The sequence below is a fragment of the Desmodus rotundus genome, chromosome 1 (assembly GCF_022682495.2).
Source record: "Desmodus rotundus isolate HL8 chromosome 1, HLdesRot8A.1, whole genome shotgun sequence".
Lineage (NCBI taxonomy): Eukaryota > Metazoa > Chordata > Mammalia > Chiroptera > Phyllostomidae > Desmodus > Desmodus rotundus.
In genome coordinates this window covers 44,126,315-44,143,721 of record NC_071387.1, presented here as the reverse complement: position 1 = coordinate 44,143,721, position 17,407 = coordinate 44,126,315, and the positions used below count along the sequence as shown (strand labels likewise).

General features: G+C 40.9%; 1 protein-coding gene across 4 annotated transcripts in view; it reads right to left on the bottom strand.

The window, feature by feature from the left end:
• Nucleotides 1–17,407, bottom strand: part of TRPM6 (transient receptor potential cation channel subfamily M member 6) — a 149,602-nt gene that overhangs the window by 69,555 nt on the left and 62,640 nt on the right. For all 4 annotated transcript variants that reach the window (XR_006654807.2, XM_045191439.2, XM_045191442.2 and 1 more), the window contains 8 exons: nucleotides 15,395–15,519; nucleotides 13,410–13,581; nucleotides 11,168–11,336; nucleotides 9,971–10,094; nucleotides 8,450–8,522; nucleotides 7,981–8,081; nucleotides 1,933–2,067; nucleotides 875–928 (listed from right to left, as the gene is read on the bottom strand). Coding sequence is in view for 3 of the 4 variants with exons in the window: in XM_045191439.2 (XP_045047374.2) it covers nucleotides 875–928; nucleotides 1,933–2,067; nucleotides 7,981–8,081; nucleotides 8,450–8,522; nucleotides 9,971–10,094; nucleotides 11,168–11,336; nucleotides 13,410–13,581; nucleotides 15,395–15,519 (953 nt within the window). In the remaining variant the exon portion in view is untranslated. The remainder of the gene's footprint in view (nucleotides 1–874; nucleotides 929–1,932; nucleotides 2,068–7,980; nucleotides 8,082–8,449; nucleotides 8,523–9,970; nucleotides 10,095–11,167; nucleotides 11,337–13,409; nucleotides 13,582–15,394; nucleotides 15,520–17,407) is intronic.

The window sequence follows — 17,407 nt, the reverse complement described above, 5'->3', positions numbered from 1 at the left end:
GCGACCCAGGCATGTGCCCTGACAGGGAATCGAACTGGCAACTATTTCAGTTCTCAGGCTGGGGCTCAGTCCACTGAGCCACACCAGCCAGGGCAGGAAAGAACTTTTCAAATGTGTCATGGATGGAAATTAATTACGGTGACAAATAAAAGGCACTCCCAGTTTTCTGCACATGTGAATAAAAGTTCTTGGTAATTAAAAAAAAAGAAATTAAGGCATAAAAATCTGTTACAGTTCAGAAGTTCTGGTAAGTAATGGGACAGATTATTTTACTCTGATTTAACTCAATGAAAATTCAATGAAAACACAATGAGCAAAATATGAGGAAGGATATAGAGCAGTGGGATCCATCCTAGTTCCCTAGAACAATGCTTAGAAAAGAAGTGAGAGTCCCCAAAACAATAGTCAAAAGAATAATAATCAAAGCAATAGTTTGACTATTATTAATAATAGTCAAAACAATAATAACAAAAACAATGGAAATCACATATTAGTCCTTTGATAAAGACAAGAGTACCAGGAAGTGTCTTTATTTTCAACAGGTATTATCATCATCATGGATAATACAGCTGTACCACATTGAGCTGAAGTTTTCATTAGAAATTTTATATATCTCCAATTTGTACTTGTAAGAGAAAATAATTATTAACTAATGATACTTACTTGGTGGATCTAATCTTTAAAAACAGAGTAAGTTATAGGAAAAATGTAAGGGTGTGGTTTGGTGATGAAATTGTTCAGTCACTGGTAAAGAGGGTAGACAATTCACTAAAAGATCCAAATCTACATTTTACAAAGCAAAATCTAGTGAAAGGTCCATCACAAAGTTAAGGCAATGCACAAAGAAATTTGCACACCTTCGTAACTAGGTTACCTGTTTCACATCTCGGACAAGATGATGCAAGAGCATGTTAGTAGGTCCTTGTTTCTGTAATAAAGAACAAAGGGAAGAACTTTAATTACCTTTTCATTACCATGTGCTAGGGGGTAGGGGGACTTTATTTCAGAATGTATAAATAATCCATAATACCAGAAATGTTCTTCAACATCTTTAGTAATGAAGCTTAAGTCACATTAATTCTAAGGAAGGTGTTTTCCAAGAGAAGATATAATTAGATTGAAGTACTTTTCAAAGCAAGATGTATATAGGTAGTAGTAAGGGCTTAATTTTATGAGACAGAAACAAACTTTAACTAATTTATAACCACTCTTTAACATATATAAGCTGCACAATTACAAATTGCATCAACAAATATTTATTGAACACTTATGTTCAATCAAGCTTCTGAGGGAGTCAATGAAGAATGTATGTACTTTCTCTGCAGAGTTTTTACAGTGTAATAGAAAAGAATGAGTACTTACACACGCAAAATGACCAGCAGTATGAATATGTGTGTGCTCAAAAGTTGAAAGTAATTTGTACCGTAGGGACAGGTCAAAAAGACAGGACTTGACAGGGTTTTGAAGAAAGTCTAAGGCTCGAAGGACAAGGAAAGACACTCCAAGAAGGGTGCGTGACTCGAGCAATTGGTGTTTTTACAATGAGTAAGCCAGTCAGTCTAGTTTCAGTAAGTGTTTGTGTAGGAAAGTTGCAGGTACAGAATTTTAACAGCAGCCTTAGATTGAGATGCTTTCAATAACACAATAAAACTAATTTGCTCTTATTCACATCTGTGGCATTAATTATAGTCTTACTACAATATTTTCTTATGTTAGTTTATGCCTCTATTCTGTGTAGTTAACAATGGGAAATACAGAAATGACCCTCGGATCAAACGGAACCTGTAAAGATATTTCTCCTTTGGATGAAAAGTCTGTCTCTCTCTAAGCCATCTATCTTCGAACATGAACAGTCAAGAAGACTTGAACATTCCAGTTAAATCTTAAGGTAAATGTTAAAGGAGGTGACTGATGAAATGGTCCAGTACTCACTGTATTATAGAGCTCTTCCAGTCGAGGAATAGTAAGAAAGCGATGGAGGTTCACTCCATATTCTATTAAGAGCTTCACAAAATCCACCCGATCCATCACTAAAGCATCTAACATTGCTTGTTCCAGTGAGCCAGGCTTCAGAGGGTAGGAATAAATAAAAGGTATGACAATTAAGAAAGTAGAAATAATTAAATGATTATGTGTATTTGAACTGAAGACTATACAGACATAGTAAATATAAAAATACAATATTTCTTCACTCAAGTGCTTACTTCAGCACTTGAGTGAAGAAATAACAAAAAGTGAACTTGAGCACATAAAGGACATCTTGACTAAATTTGCTCTTGGGTGGGAATATTGACTATTATAAAAATCTCAATGCTTTCCAAACAAATGTACAGGCTTAATGCAATTCTAATAAAACTCTGAGGTTTTTTCTTTTTTTTTCCATAACTTGGTATGTTTCTATTTAAACTACACCTGGCTTGTGAGTATAAATGGCAAATTAAACACATTCATCTACTTTTATTCCTACCTAAAACCCCATTAAAAACTATAGTAAAGAGACAGAAAGGAAGGAAGGAAGGAAGGAAGGAAGGAAGGAAGGAAGGAAGGAAGGAAGGAAGGAAGGAAGGAAGGAAGGAAGGAAGGAAGGAAGGAAGGAAGGAAGGAAGGAGGGAGGGAGGGAGGGAGGGAGGGAGGGAGGGAGGGAGGGAAGGAAGGAAGGAAGGAAGGAAGGAAGGAAGGAAGGAAGGAAGGAAGGAAGGAGGAAGGAAGGGGAGAGAGAGAAAACGAAAGAGATAAAGGAAGAAAGGAAGGAAAGAAGGAAGCCCTGGCTGGGTGGCTAAGTTAGTTGGAGTATCGTCCTGCACACCAAAACATTGCAGGTTCAATTCCTGGTCAGGGCAAATATGGGTTTGATCCCTGGTCAGTGAGCATAGGGGAAGCAACCCATCAATGCTCTCTCTCTCTCTCTCAAATCAATAAATATATCCTCAAGTGAGGATTAAAAAGAAAAGAAAGAGAGAAATGAATCCACAAGAATGAGGTCAAGAGAACAACATTTTAAAAGTGGTAGTGGAATTAGCAGTCCCCAGAAAGCCAGAAATTGAAAGTCTCCAGAAATTGAAACTAGAAAAAGTTAACAACCAAACAAATCTGTGCCACAGAATTCTGGCAGCACCAGGATGTAATAAATGTGCATATGCTGAATTCCTAGTGTCGGGACTCTTCCAGTCATCATCCCCCATTTGACTTCCACAATACCAGCAACAAGGCTTTTACCCTCGAGGCAGGAGATTGAAGTATTCTTTTCTGGTATTGTGACTCATACAAGAGAAAAGACGTGAATATGTTGACTTCCCAGGTCCACCAACAAATGGCAGCCAGATCACTCCACTGTGAAGTTCATACCTCCAGGCTCAGAATTTCTAACGAGTTTTCTATCCAACACTCTCAAAAAGTCCAGAGAACAGACCACAAAACATCAACTAAGAGGAATCAGGCAATGCAGAAAGAAGAAACCTTCAAAACAACCATCATTAAATATCCTCAGAAATAAAAGATGATATTTGTGTTCAGGATGTCATTTTAAAAAAAGACAAAGAAGAAATTTGCTCTTAGAAATTAATAGCATGCTATCACTTCTCAGCCTTTTGGCTAAGATCAAGAGTAGAAATTAATAGGATGCTACCAGGAACAAAAAGAATATGCATATTAGGTAAAAGAAATAAGATTAAAGGAGCAATCCATGGTCCAACATTTAATTAATAGGAATTCCTTAAAGAGAACAGAGAAAACAGGGTAGGAAATTCCCCAGAAGAGAAACACATGATTGACAAATTGAAAGTATATGTTCAACATAATGGATATAAAGACCCAAAACAACACATATATGTATTTGTGAAATCTCAGAACACTGAAAAAAAAATTTTTTTTAAACTTCCATAAGAGAGGAAAATGGTCACAAAGGATCAGAAAACAGAAAGATTTTTACTTCTCAGCAGCAATGCTGGGTATTAGAAGCTAAATATTCAAAATACTCTAGGAGAATTATTTCCAATATTGAATTAAAATTTATTCAAGTATGTCAGTCCTCAAAATCTTCTATACTCCTTTTCTCAGAAAGTTATTGAAGGATGCACACCACCAAAACAAACAAGTAAATCCAGAATGAGGAAGACAGGAAATACAGAAAACAGGTACAATAGCACAAGAGGGAAATCCCAAAACAATGAAGAATGATAGTCCCGCACCAGGAACAGCAGGCCACCGGTCCAGATCTCAGCAATGAGGACCACAGAGAGGAGTATTGAGAGGTGTCTAAAACTGACACATCAGAAGACAGCAATGTGACTTACTACATTTAGGCAGTTAGACAGCCTGAGCAGAACAAGGGCAGTGGGCCAGGTATGGGAGGTCTCCAGGGCAGAAAGTCCCAGGTGCCTAGCAACCAGCAAAACTGGGGGAGGAAAAGGACCTCATCCCCAGGGTAACCTTCCCTCCCCTAGCATGTTGCTGGTCATGAGGTTTAAACCCCCTGACTTTTCACATCTCTGTGGTTCAGACCCTCTCCTGACCTTTCCTCCACTGGCATGTTGCTAGGCATGTGGTAGACTCCCTGAGAGGAGGAACAAGGGGACCAGAGAACAGTCTCATATAACTCCCATACAACCCCTTACACAACCACTCCCTTACACGTTCAGCCCTCAGGACAATGAGGTTCTGAGGACAATGAGGTTCTGAACTATATCAATATAATCTTGAATATAATCTGAATATAATCTTGGGAACAAAGCCTCGGGTCTGTTGGCCTCAGGTCTGCTGAAACTAGAGATAACATCTAGGCCTCAGTTGTGTGTCACCTCCAGACCCAGAAAAGCAGCAAAGCCAGGTGGGAGGGGGGGGGGGGGAGGGTGTCACAGCTGGCATCAGGACCAGTTATGATGATTAATGATCCCCTTGCCCTGGGGCTGACCAATCAGTAGAGACCTGAACCCTAAAAGGACACACCTCGAAAGCTGATAAATATTCTATTGAGATCCTCTCCTGGGACCTCCCCTGAAATCCCAGTCCTTGAAAGCCCTTGGGACACAGGACCCAGCACCCCTTTGTCTTTCCCTTTATACTTCTCCAAGGGCCCTTCTTTCGCCTGTAACTCGTGTCCTGAGCCCATCTCTTCTACAGTTCACTTCTTCTACCTCTGTGACTTTCTAAAGAAACTTTCTCTTACAGTTTGATTCTTGTCCAAGTGATTAGCTGGAACTCAAGTACCGAGGTTCGCTGAACCGAGATCTGACTCCACAGGTCTAACACATGGTGCCATTTCACCACCAACATGATTATTTAGAAATATGAAGGTTTTTAAATATCAGAACGGTCAAAAAGGTCAAACGTACCTTGGCTCAGGGTAAAGAACAACTGGGGTTTTGTTTTTTTTTTAGCATACATTTAGTACAATTTAATGTTTTAAACAATATGTATGTATTAGTTTGACCCAAAAATAATCTACCTGTGGTATGGTCACAACTGTAATTTTTAAAAATAAAATGTTAATAGTAATTTTGATTACCAATATAGGTAATTTTTCTTGTGTATATTTTTCTGTTTTAACTAATTTCTACTAGGAGCACTTACTATTTTTTAATGTAAAAAAATTAAATTAAAGTTTTAAATAACAACATAAAAATCTGCCCGTTGAAAAAGTTAAAAATTCTCAAAATTAATATCCAGAAATCAGTTGCATTTTCATATGCCAAAAATAAAGGGACAAACAGAAAGGGAAATCGAGCAAACAACCCCATTCACAATTGCTTCAAAAAAATGAAATACCTAGGAATAAACTTAACCAAGGATGTAAAAGACGTGTACTTGGAAAGTTATAAGACACTAAAGAAACCGAAGAAGATACAAATAAGTGGAAGCACATACTGTGTTCAAGGATAGGAAGAATTAACATCATTAAACTGTCCCTACTACCCAAAGCAATCTATAAATTCAATGTAATTCTTATCAAGATTCCAATGACATATTTCACAGAACTAGAATATTTCAAAGTTTTATATGGAACCACAAAGGCCCCACATAGCAACAGGGAACCTGAGAAAGAAGAACAACGTTGGAGAAATCACACTACTTAATATCAAATATCAAACTATTAGGTAGTGTGATTCCTCCAACGATAAAGCCATAGTAATCAAAACAGCATGGTGCTGCATAAAAACAGACACACAGATCAATGGAACAGAATAGAGAGCCCAGAAATAAACCCACACCTGTATAGTCTGTAAATATGCAACAGAAGAAGCAACACATACAGTGGGCTGAAGATAGTTTATTCGATATATGGTGTTGGGACAAGTGGACAGATACATGCAGAAAAATGAAACTAGACCAACTTCTTACACCACACACAAGAATAAATTCAAAATGGATCAGACTTAAATGTTAGACCCAAACCATAAAAATCCTAGAAGAAAACATAGGTATCAAAATCTCAGACATTGCTCGTAGATATTTTTTTATCAGATATGTCTCCCCAGGCAAGAAAAACAAAAGAAAATAAACAAATGGGACTTCATCAAACTAAAAAGGTTTTGCACAGCAAAGCAAATCACCAACAAAATAAAAAGACAACCCAAGACAACCCACAGAATGGGAGAACATATTTGCTGATACATCAGATAAGGGGTTAATATCCAAAATTTACAAAGTATTTATAAAATTCAACACCAAAACCATGAACAATCCAATTAAAAAATGGGCAAAGGACCTGAATAGACACTTCTCCAAAGAGGACATACAGATGACCAAAAGACCTATGAAAAGATGATCAATGTCACTAATCAGAGAAATGCAAATTAAAACCACAAAGAGATACAATCTCACACCTGTCAAAATGGCTATCATCAAAAAATCAACAAACAGGTGCTGGCAAGGATGTGGAGAAAGGGGAATCCTTTTGCACTGTTGGTGGGAATGCAGATTGGTGTAGGCACTGTGGAAAGCAGTACAGAGATACAACAAAAAATTAAAAACAGGTCTGCCTTTTGACCTAGCGATCCCACTTTTGGGGCTATATCCAAAGGAACCCAAAACACTAACTCAAAAGAACCTAAGCACCCCTATGTTCATTGTACCATAATTTGCAATCACCAAGATATGGAAGCAGCCCAAGTGTCCATCAGTAGATGAGTGGATGAACCAACTATGGGACATTTACACAATGGAATGCTACACAGCTGTGAAAAAAGAAGAAAATTTTACCCTTTGGGACGATACAGATGGATCTGGAGAACATTATGCTAAGTGAAATGAGTCAGTCATGAGAAAGACAAATGCCATATGATTTCAGTCATATGTGGAATCTAATGAACAAACTGAACTAACAAGGAAAATAGGGACAGACTCACAGATGGAGAGTAAGATGACAGCTACTTGGGGGTGAGGTTAGGGGGTGGAGGGATTGAGCAAAAAGGAAAAAGGACTCATAGACATGGACAACAGTGTGGTGATTGCTAGGCAGCAGGGGATATAAGGGGACTAAAAGGTAATATTAAAAAAAATTCAATAAAGATGAAATTAAAGCCCTGGCTGGTGTGGCTCAGTGGACTGAGCATGAGACTGTTAACCATATGGTCACCAGTTCAATTCTTGGTCAGGGCACATGCCTGGATTGCGGGCCAGGACCCCAATTGGGGCAAACGATCTATGTTTCTCTCCCTCTCTTTCTCCCTAATTTCCTCCTCTCTCCTCTCTCTATAAAATAATAAATCTTTTTTTAAAAGTTAAATCTAAACAAAAAATAAAAAATTCTATTTTGTCTTTCCCTCAACTTTATCAGCTTCAATTAATCTGCAGAGCCAGAGGGAAAAAAATGTTTTCAGGGAGGCAAAATAAATGAGATAAATGTGTTCATATTCTCTGGGCACTTAGCTACAAAGATGCTACTCCCATACCCCTCCCAAACCAATTAACCTCTTCTCCAGTTTCCTCTTTTGCCCCTCCCTCACAAACCAACACAATATTTTTTTTCCATTTTTATTATACCTTCCAATGTTGTCCATGTATTAGGATATGTTTCTTGGCAATGTCCGTCCTGTCCCAGGCCATTGCCAGATTTAATTGCTCAGATGCTGATAAACTTGTACCTAGAGTAAAAGAAAGGAAAAATCATATGTTCTATTTAAAATATCAACATATGCTCTGGGTGGTGTGGCTCAGTGGACTGAGTGCAGACCTGCAAACAGAAAGGTCGCCAGTTCGATTCCCAGTCAGGACACATGCCTGAGTTGCGGGCCAGGTCCCCAGTTGGGGCATGCAAGAGGCAACCAATCAATGTACCTCTCACACATTGATGTTTCTCTCCCTCTCTTTCTCCCATGCTCCCCCTCTCTAAAAGTAAATAAGTAAAATCTTTTTTAAAATTTCACTAAAATGTCAACATCTGAAGCACAGAGAGCCAATGAATGTGGAAACAGGAGGTGAGGAACAGTTGTGACCCTATTCAGACCCTCACCTTTTAGCAGAGCCGTTAGGATTGCCAAATCCAGGTCGTGCAGCTCCTCAGAATCAGCCTCAAATGTGATAATCTATGAGAGTTGAAAAACAGAAAGGCATACATTTGAGAATTAGCAAAGAAATGCTTCCAAGAGTACCCACCAAATTCATTCTTGAGCAAATGAATTGGGGAAAACACTCTTCATTAATGTCAAATATCACTCAAAGTTAAATTTTTTTTTTTTTTTTACTTATAAAGGAGAAAAAAAATTACATAGGGTAATAGAGAACTCAGGGCTTGCAGGGGGAGAGAATACCTAAAAAGTTCCATCTATTCTAAGGGAATGTATCTAAAAGAGCATTCCTACGCTAATTTGCTGTGCACGTGCTGTAAGAAAACTCATTTCCGTTCCTCATGCACAGGAAATCCTTCCTCATTTCAAAGGCATACCGTATGGGCTCCTTCTGTTCACCTAGGCTTAGAAACTCAGACTTCTGCTTTTCAATGAAAAGTGAACCCTCAAAGATCTGTCATGAAATAAGTGAGGCAATTACAATGCACCCAGTGAGCAAGTACGATGAACGGCACAGACTGTTAGCACAACGTCAGTGTCCTGTGCGTGCCAGCGTGCGACTGCTTTTTTAAGACAATAAGGGTATTACTTATAATTATAAAAGGTCTCCTGCTGTTAATGAATGTGTCTCAGTCTTTCCAAATGAAAATATATTCTGTACAGTAGAGGGAGTGTTTAACAAAGAGAGAGCCTGGATTGGCAAGGGCTAGCTAGCCCCAGACAGTCAGCCTTGGGTAAATATCTTACGACCACTGAATCTGAGGGTCCTCAACCACAGAAGAGGAACCCTAATTTCTAAGGTCCCATAAAGACAGGAAAATTACACTTCTACAATTCACACATTGGTTCCCCCCACCTAAGAGCCCCTGCAAGTGCATGAATAAAATCAACCCTCATTTGTACAGGAGCTGAGAACCTAATTCCTGGCATGTACAAACCCTTAGTTGCCTTCTCTAGTTCCTTCTTGATATTACTGATTATTGTGGGAAATATAAAATGCATTTCATTAAACTTAATCACTTTTCTGTACTACTGCTCTGCTAAGTGCTTTTTGTCAGGTACAGTTGAGAATTTGAAACAAGGGGTGGAAGGTTAAGAAGCCAAGTTACTCAACTAAGGGTCATATATACAAAGTTAAAAATAAAAAATTCCAGCCCTGGCTGGTGTGGCTCAGTGGACGGAGCGCCAGTCTGCAAACTGAAAGGCTGCAGGTTTGATTCTGGGTCAGGGCACATATCTGGGTTGCAGGCCAGGTCCCCAGTTGGAGGGGTGCAAGAGGCAACCAATTGATGTCTCTCTTGCACATCAATGTTTCCCTCTCTTTCTCCCTCCTCCCTTTCTCTAAACATAAATAAAATCTTTTAAAAAATGAAAAATTCCATACTTTAAAAAATTGTGAAATTAACAGTATAATTGTTAAAAATTAGCATTTTAAGTCAGTTGAGTCATCACCTCATCATACTCACAGAATCCCTGTGTACCATGCACTCCATCAGAATTTGAAAAAGGTGCTTGGACTGTTTAAGACTGAAGTTGAAAGTGTTGTGAATCATGGAGATAATCTCCTCCTTCACCTGAGGACGAAGGGTCCTGGAGAGAGATAAGTGGCCATGACGTGACACAATGCAGAGAAGGGGACAAGACAGCAACATCAGTACAAGAAAACCAACCGTCTGCCCTACCTGACTGAGGCTTCTATGGAAAGTTCTGCCCAGGAAGAAAATGATCGGGAAGCAAAGAGAAGCAGCATCACCAGGAGTCTGAATTTGAAATTGAGAATAGATTGATCTACCACGATCCTGGAAAGAATACGCTCTGGGGCAAGGTTCTCAAGCTGATAGATTTCCAGGGGGCAGTCAAGCTTCAAAAATTATGTACATCATATTCTCAAAAGGATCTGAAAGCCCAAAAGGGTTAAAATCACTCATCAAGGGTGACTATAGGAAAGGGAGAGGTATGGAAGGGTAAGGAAGGGGTAGTGGGTGCAACCAGAGAGCTCAGGGCTGAAAGGGAGAGAAACTGTAAGGAAAGAATCTTCAAAATGCAGTTCTAACATAAGCATGAAAGTTTATGAAGTAAATTAGTGGGGTTAATACTTAGTTCATTAGCACTTTTTTTACTTAGACAGTAGAAATATCTATCATGCTTTTGATATTGGAAAAATAACCCTGGACATAGGGATGGCTAGAGAAAAATCTTCTTACTTAAAAAGGGAGAAAAGAATTAAAACCTCAAGTAAGCCCAAAATACACTATATAAATGCCAGGATGTCAATTTCCCCAATTCCTGCTATTTTTACTAATGGTGAATGAACTTGAAGGTGATCTGGGCCAACGCTGGTTTCCTCATTCACTGTAGAATTTTTTCAGCATTAATGGCCATTTGCAAGAGCATCTCCTCCCTCACTCTCCCTGAAAATGCTTTTTCCGGAAGCTCAGGCAAGGCTCAAGCATCCCTTAGAGGCAGGTCATTCTTCAGCTAAGGAAACAGCAACTGGCATCACTGGAAGGCATTTTGATAAATACATACAAAAATCACTGAAAATGAATTCCAATCTCTACCTCTGTCCTCCAAGGGTATCCAGCCCACATAAAAGCAGAGCTTAAAGAACTAAAATGAAAGAATAGTCACCATAGTTTCCAAAGTGAGAGTCAACCACTTACCCCTCATCTGCGAAGTGTTTGTGGGTGAAGGCCAGGAGGTCGGCAGCCCTGCCAGTGCCCTCACACACCACCACTGGGTGCTTGTCTTTCACAGTCTCCCACACCCAGAGGATGACATTGGGACCACCTTCCACCACCAGCCCCACCAGGGGCACGCCTTGTCTTGAGCCTGTTTGGGATGGCAGACAACACCACGCTGTTAGGAAGCAACCCAGTCTCGGCCAATCAGCCATTTTGACTTCCAGACTCAAGTGTTTCCATCACCACATACATTCGGTACTTGCTCTAGCCCCTCTGTCTTTTGGACTCAGGCTGGTGTAGTCCAAGGCAAGCCAGAAGCTTGGACGTTAAATAAAAATAGCATCTATATGGTAACAGCATCTTCAAAATCTCTCTGGTTTAAAACAACATAATATTTAAGTAATTTCATTCTATACAAGTAAATCCCTTTTCAATTGCATCAATGACAAATACAAATATAGTAGAAAGCCTCCTTAACAAGCATGGCAGGTATAAAGATCAGCTTTGATATATAAGTATTTGGGGTTTCTTGAGGGTTTTATCCTTCCTTCCTCCCTCTCTCCCTCTCTCCCACCCTCCCTCCCTTCCTTCTTTCCTTCCTTCCATCCATCCTTCCTTTTTGTGTGTGTGAGTGTGGTATGTGCAGGGGGCTTACTGTTTTTGTTGTTTTCATATTGGTTCTCAGTAGCATTCATAAATGTTACCAGTCCACTGAAACTGACTGCACATTCTTTTTCCACAAACAGTGAAACCCTCCCAGGAAATCCTAAGTTTCAAGATCTTGGAAAGCAGGAATGTTGCTTGCCAGTGTTTGTAAACTGGGGTTGTTTTCATTCATCCTCCAATGGGAAATCAATAGGAAATAAGAAAGACCAAGGCTTTGCTCTCCTGGGGCACACTTTAGAGTGCTGTACGGAACCCCTGAGCAATTCCTGTGGCAAACACAGGTCAGTAGAAGCAACAGGACATTCCCGGTAACTGATATTTCAGACGCGTTCACGGCGATCCCTGACCTGTCCTCCTCTCCCTTCCCCTACCCACCCCACCCCACAGAGGACTGCGCACGTGATTCTCTCTCCTCTTTCCTGACCTACGGGTAAAGGAGTCTCTAACTTTCATTCACACTAAGCTCTAAGTGGCCATAATTCCCATAGTCCCTCCCATGCCCCCCACCCCAACCAGGAGATGACCCCATAAGAGGAAAGAAACAGACATTTATTGAGGACATACTATGTACCCAGTACCACTGCAGGTACATCTAACATACTTTATCTAAATTAATACTCACAGCAAAAGGTAGAAGTAGACAGTTCCTTCATTATATTAAGAAAACAAACTGATGGATAACTCCATTGACCAAGGTCACGGGGAGTAAATGGCAGAGCTTTGGTCGGTCTGACTTCACCACATTCTGCTGCCTTGGGGAATCAAGGCCCAAAACTCAAGCCATTCAGCCTCTCCCAGCAGAAAGTCAAAGGCTGACGAGCACTTGTACCTCTCGAGGGCCTTCCTACTGCCTGCCCCTCTACCGCAAACGGTGGAGTATTTTGTGGAAGATTTAACTCACTGAAAGAGGCAGCGGCTACCTCTGCTTCCTTGGACAAAGTCTCCATTTCTCCAGGCAGCACCCAGCCCTCCTCCTCCCTGCAAGGAGTCCTCCCTCTCCACGCAGGGATGCTCGCCGAAGCAGGCCCTCCTCTTGCCTCTCCCTCCTACAGATACTACCAAACGGCCTTCTCAAAGCACCACTCAGCAGCACACAACATGGACACCTTCCACGGTCCTATTTCTAAAAGCCCTGTCTGACTTCAACCACTCTGCTGTCTGGGGCCACCCCACTCATGTATGAAATGTCACCATCTCCCCTGACTATCAAAGGTCATAGCCCCAGTCTTCTCAGGCAAGCCTCTGTACTGCTCTTCAGCCATTCCCATTCTCTCCCCTCTCCATCCATCCATCAACTGTAAGGACGCCTGGAGGCTCTGCTATGTCTCCACTCTTCCACCTGTCTATACGGTCCTCCATGTACTTTTTCCTCTGTCCCAACTGTCATCCACAGCTCTATACCACCTCATACCCTGTTTTTTTTCTGGTGGTGGGTTCACACACATTAAGGCAGGGCTGCCTTGGACCTCCCTACTCTGTATAGATGACATCAGAGCACCTAGCTCCACAGCAGGCCCCCAGCCAGCACCTGCTGGCTGAACCCCTGTGAACTCACGGCTGTGTATTCTCTGCAGAGACAGGTACTTTTCCAGGTTCCTCCTGAGCATCATCTCATTTCCATACTTGCCCACAGTGCCGTCATCGGACAGGATGAAGTGGGAGTGCATGCTGTTGAGTGCGGTGAGCTTGCTGAGTGGGTTTCCCAGAGTCTGGTACAGGCACACCACCTGCAAGGAAAAGGGAGGGTCGGAACTCAAGATCCTTCCCTCAGTTCAAGTGCTCAAAGGCTTATTTCTATGCACAGCAGAGTTCCTGTTGAGGTTAAAGAGCACAGCTTGCTACCAAGAGCAGTGCTTCTCAAGCACTATGTGTGGTGAAAGATCAATGTGTTTTTTTATGAGTTCTCATTTTGAATTGGCCAATGTGTCCTACAATGCATGCCTGGTATGCAGTTCTGCTCGTGGAACTCAACAACACAAGTTCAACACCACTCGCACACCCCCTGCTCAGCAAGGTAAGCCCACTGACCACACACTTGGACGTCACACCTCTGCCACTTTGTTAAAAATGGTTCTAAATATTTATTTCCAATTTCAGTATTTATGTTACTTCAGAAGATTAGAAAACAGTTCAAGAATTGGCATCAGTACACAGATCACACCATTGTCCACGAAACATGCTTTTAGTAGATCTATTCAGAGTAAGATTTTGACACTGATTTTTTCTAGTATTCCAAATGACATGAAGAACAATAGCCAACCAAATGGCAATACATCTACTGTATATGAAACATCCAGGCCTTTATTAATATTTATTGACTCTTCCTTAATCTGTTCTAATTCTTATTTGTTTTACAAGATGAGAGGACAGGATTTGGAGTCAGAGAACCCAAGTTTAAGTCCAGGCTCTTCTGCTTACTAAGTTTGAGTGATTCCTGCCTCCTTTCTCAGATGGATTTTCTTCAAGTGAAAATGAAGATGATAATAATTTCCACATCAGAAGGTTGCTGTGAAGCTTAAAAGAAATAATTAGCCCTGGCTGGTGTGGCTCAGTGGATTGAGTGCCGGCCTGCAAACCAAAGGGTCATTGGTTCAATTTCCAGTCAGGGCACATGCCTGGGTTGCAAGCCAGGTCCCCAGTATGGGGCACTCAAGAGGCAACCACACATTGATGCTTCTCCCCCTCTCTTCCTTCCTCCCTTCCCCTCTCTCTACAAGTAAATAAATAAAATCTTTTAAAAAAATGAATGAATGTAAAAAGCACTATAAGTTTTACAAACATTATTCCTTAAAATTTACCTTTATAATTCCTAATGATGATGCTGAGACCAGAAACCAAAAAGAAAGTGATTGATAGATTTAATACATATTTTTTATTTATGGACTAATGATCACAAATTATATAAAATAAAAACTGGGAGAACTGTAGCATACATGATAAACAAAAATGTAAATAAATGGAATTGCAATGTAAAAGGCCTTTCAAAATATAATAGCCATGCTTGAAAATGCACAAAAACCTATTGGGTTTTTGGCTACAGCAAAGCTTGGCTATTGCTGTGAGTGAGACAGGACCCGCTGAAGGTATTTCACAAAGGAGTAGCATGGGTTTATATTTTAGAAGAATCATTCTGGCTACTGTATTTAGAATAGACTGTAGTAAGAGACAAAGATGAGAGCTATTATAATCGTCCAGGTAACAGAAAATGGTGGCCTGGACCTGCCCAATAACAGGGGAGGTAATGAGAAGGGGTCAGATTCCGGATCTATTTTTAAACTCGAGCTGAGATGATTTACTGATGGACTGGATTTGAGGCATGAGACAGAGATCATTCCAGGATGAGACCAAGGTTTTTTTTTCTTGAACAGCTGCAAGGATGGGCTTGTCGTTTTCTAAAATAGGGGAAGGGAGGCAGTAGGAAGCCCGGAGCTGGTTCTGGGTATATTACCTTCCAGACATCCATTAGATATCCAAGTATAGTGCTAAGTCAGCATCGGATACATGTTCATTTCATTTGTCGTGAAAGGATTGCTTACTTACGTCTTTTCCAATAAGGTCTCTCTGGTTCTCAATGACACCCCAAGGAGGGATTCCAACTGTCCAGATTTTCCTCAAGCACTGGGAGAAATGTGCTTTCAGGGCATCCCCAACATGTTTGGACACTCCTGTGAACAACCAGTTTAGAAGTCAAAGTTTAACTCACAAATCGTGCAAAACACCATGACTCCCAGAAAAACACAAATAGACAAGTACATGCAAAAGACCATTGTTAGGAAAAGTTGTTGACAACTTGGACGGCGCTCTAACCAACTGAGCTTCCCAGTCAGGGCCCACCCATTTTTTTTACTGGAAATTAAATAGGTACTATCAATGAACTAAGAACTCTACCACCTCCACCTTCTACCAAGAATGCAAAACAATAATTATCTCAATAAAATGTACACAAGAAACAAGCAGGTTACCCATTAATGACAAGCCAAATCCCTTGGTTTTATTTTGCTTTTTTTTTTTTTTTCCAATCATGTGCTTCCTTCATTCCTTTCAGTCAGAAGAAATAATTTGTTGAATCAGCATGTGTTGCTCAATGCCTAGCAGATGTGCGGCCCTGCCCTCCAGCTCTCACCCAAGAGGAGGAACCGGCACACAGACTCATCCTAACCAGTAAGGAAAAGCGTAGAATGCTACAGTGCCACCGGCTGTGAATGCTATAGAAATTAAGAGACAGAAGTGAGCTGAGATAGAGAATGCTTCATGGGTGTATTGGCATCTAATGAAGACTTAAAGGATGGGCTGAATGTAATAGGACACATTGCCTAGAGTCAGTCAAGATTAAAAAGCAAAAGAGAGAGAAATAAAAGATGAAAAACCACACTGTGATATTGTGATTTATATTTGGTTTTCATCCTATTCCTGGCATAGAGCTCCTTAAGCCCTTGGAATTTCCTGAGTGATGAGAGCTAACAAAGGTACATTAAGGAGGTGACTTTTGGACTGCATCAAAGGATGGGGCTGGTTGCCAGGGGAACCAACCAAGCCATTAGAGGGGTGGAACTTTCAGCTCCAGGGATGGGAGACAGATGGAGATTCAGTTCAATCAGCAATGGCCAATGATTTGATCATTGTGCCTACATGATGAAGCCTCCATAAAAACAAATGGACAGGGTTTAGAGAGCTTCCAGGTGAGTGAACAAGGGGAGAAGAGGGGAAGGCATGGAAGCCCTGTGCTCCTTTCCCCATACCTTGCCCTATGCATCTCTTCCACCTGGCTATTCCTGAGTTATATATATTTTTTATAAGAAACTGGTGATCGAGTGAGCAAACTGGTTTCCTAAGTTCTGTGAGCCACTCTAGCAATTTAATCAAACCAAAGGAGAGTGTCAAGGGAACCTCTGATTCATAGCCAGGTGGTCAGAATTACAGGTAACCACTTGGACTTAAGATTAGCATCTGCACTGGGGACAGTCTTGTGCTGAGCCCTGAACCCATGGAATCTGAAGCTGTTTCCAGACAGAGTGTCAGAATTGAGTTGAATTACCGGACACCCGACTGGTACCAAAGAATGTGTTGAGAAAGAACCCACCCATCAGAATTGGTGTCAGAACCATAACAGGTGATTGGTAACGGAGGAGGGTTTGTGAAGTTACTAGTTCTCGACACTGCAGCTGCACATACTTAATGAGGCTACACCCAGAAAAACTCTAGGGCATCTGGGGCAAGGTCTGTGCATCCGTATTTTTAAAGCCCCCAGTGAGTCTCCATTGTGCAGACAGTTCATAAATACTGATGCAAAGGAATAGGGTTAGAGGTTCAGAGAGTACCATATAAAATTCTTGAGTGTCATATTTCAAGGAGTATGAAAGAGTCGGTGATAGAGACAGTGAGTGAAATGGCAATTATGTAGTTAATTAGCTCTGCATGCCCAATACACTCAATGCAACCCTTGCATGCCTCACTGATTTCCAATGCCTGGGAACTTGGCCATGGTGAGTTTAGCTCACGTCCATGCCCACTCACTGCACACTTGCATGGCTTCCATGTCCTTTTTAACCTCAC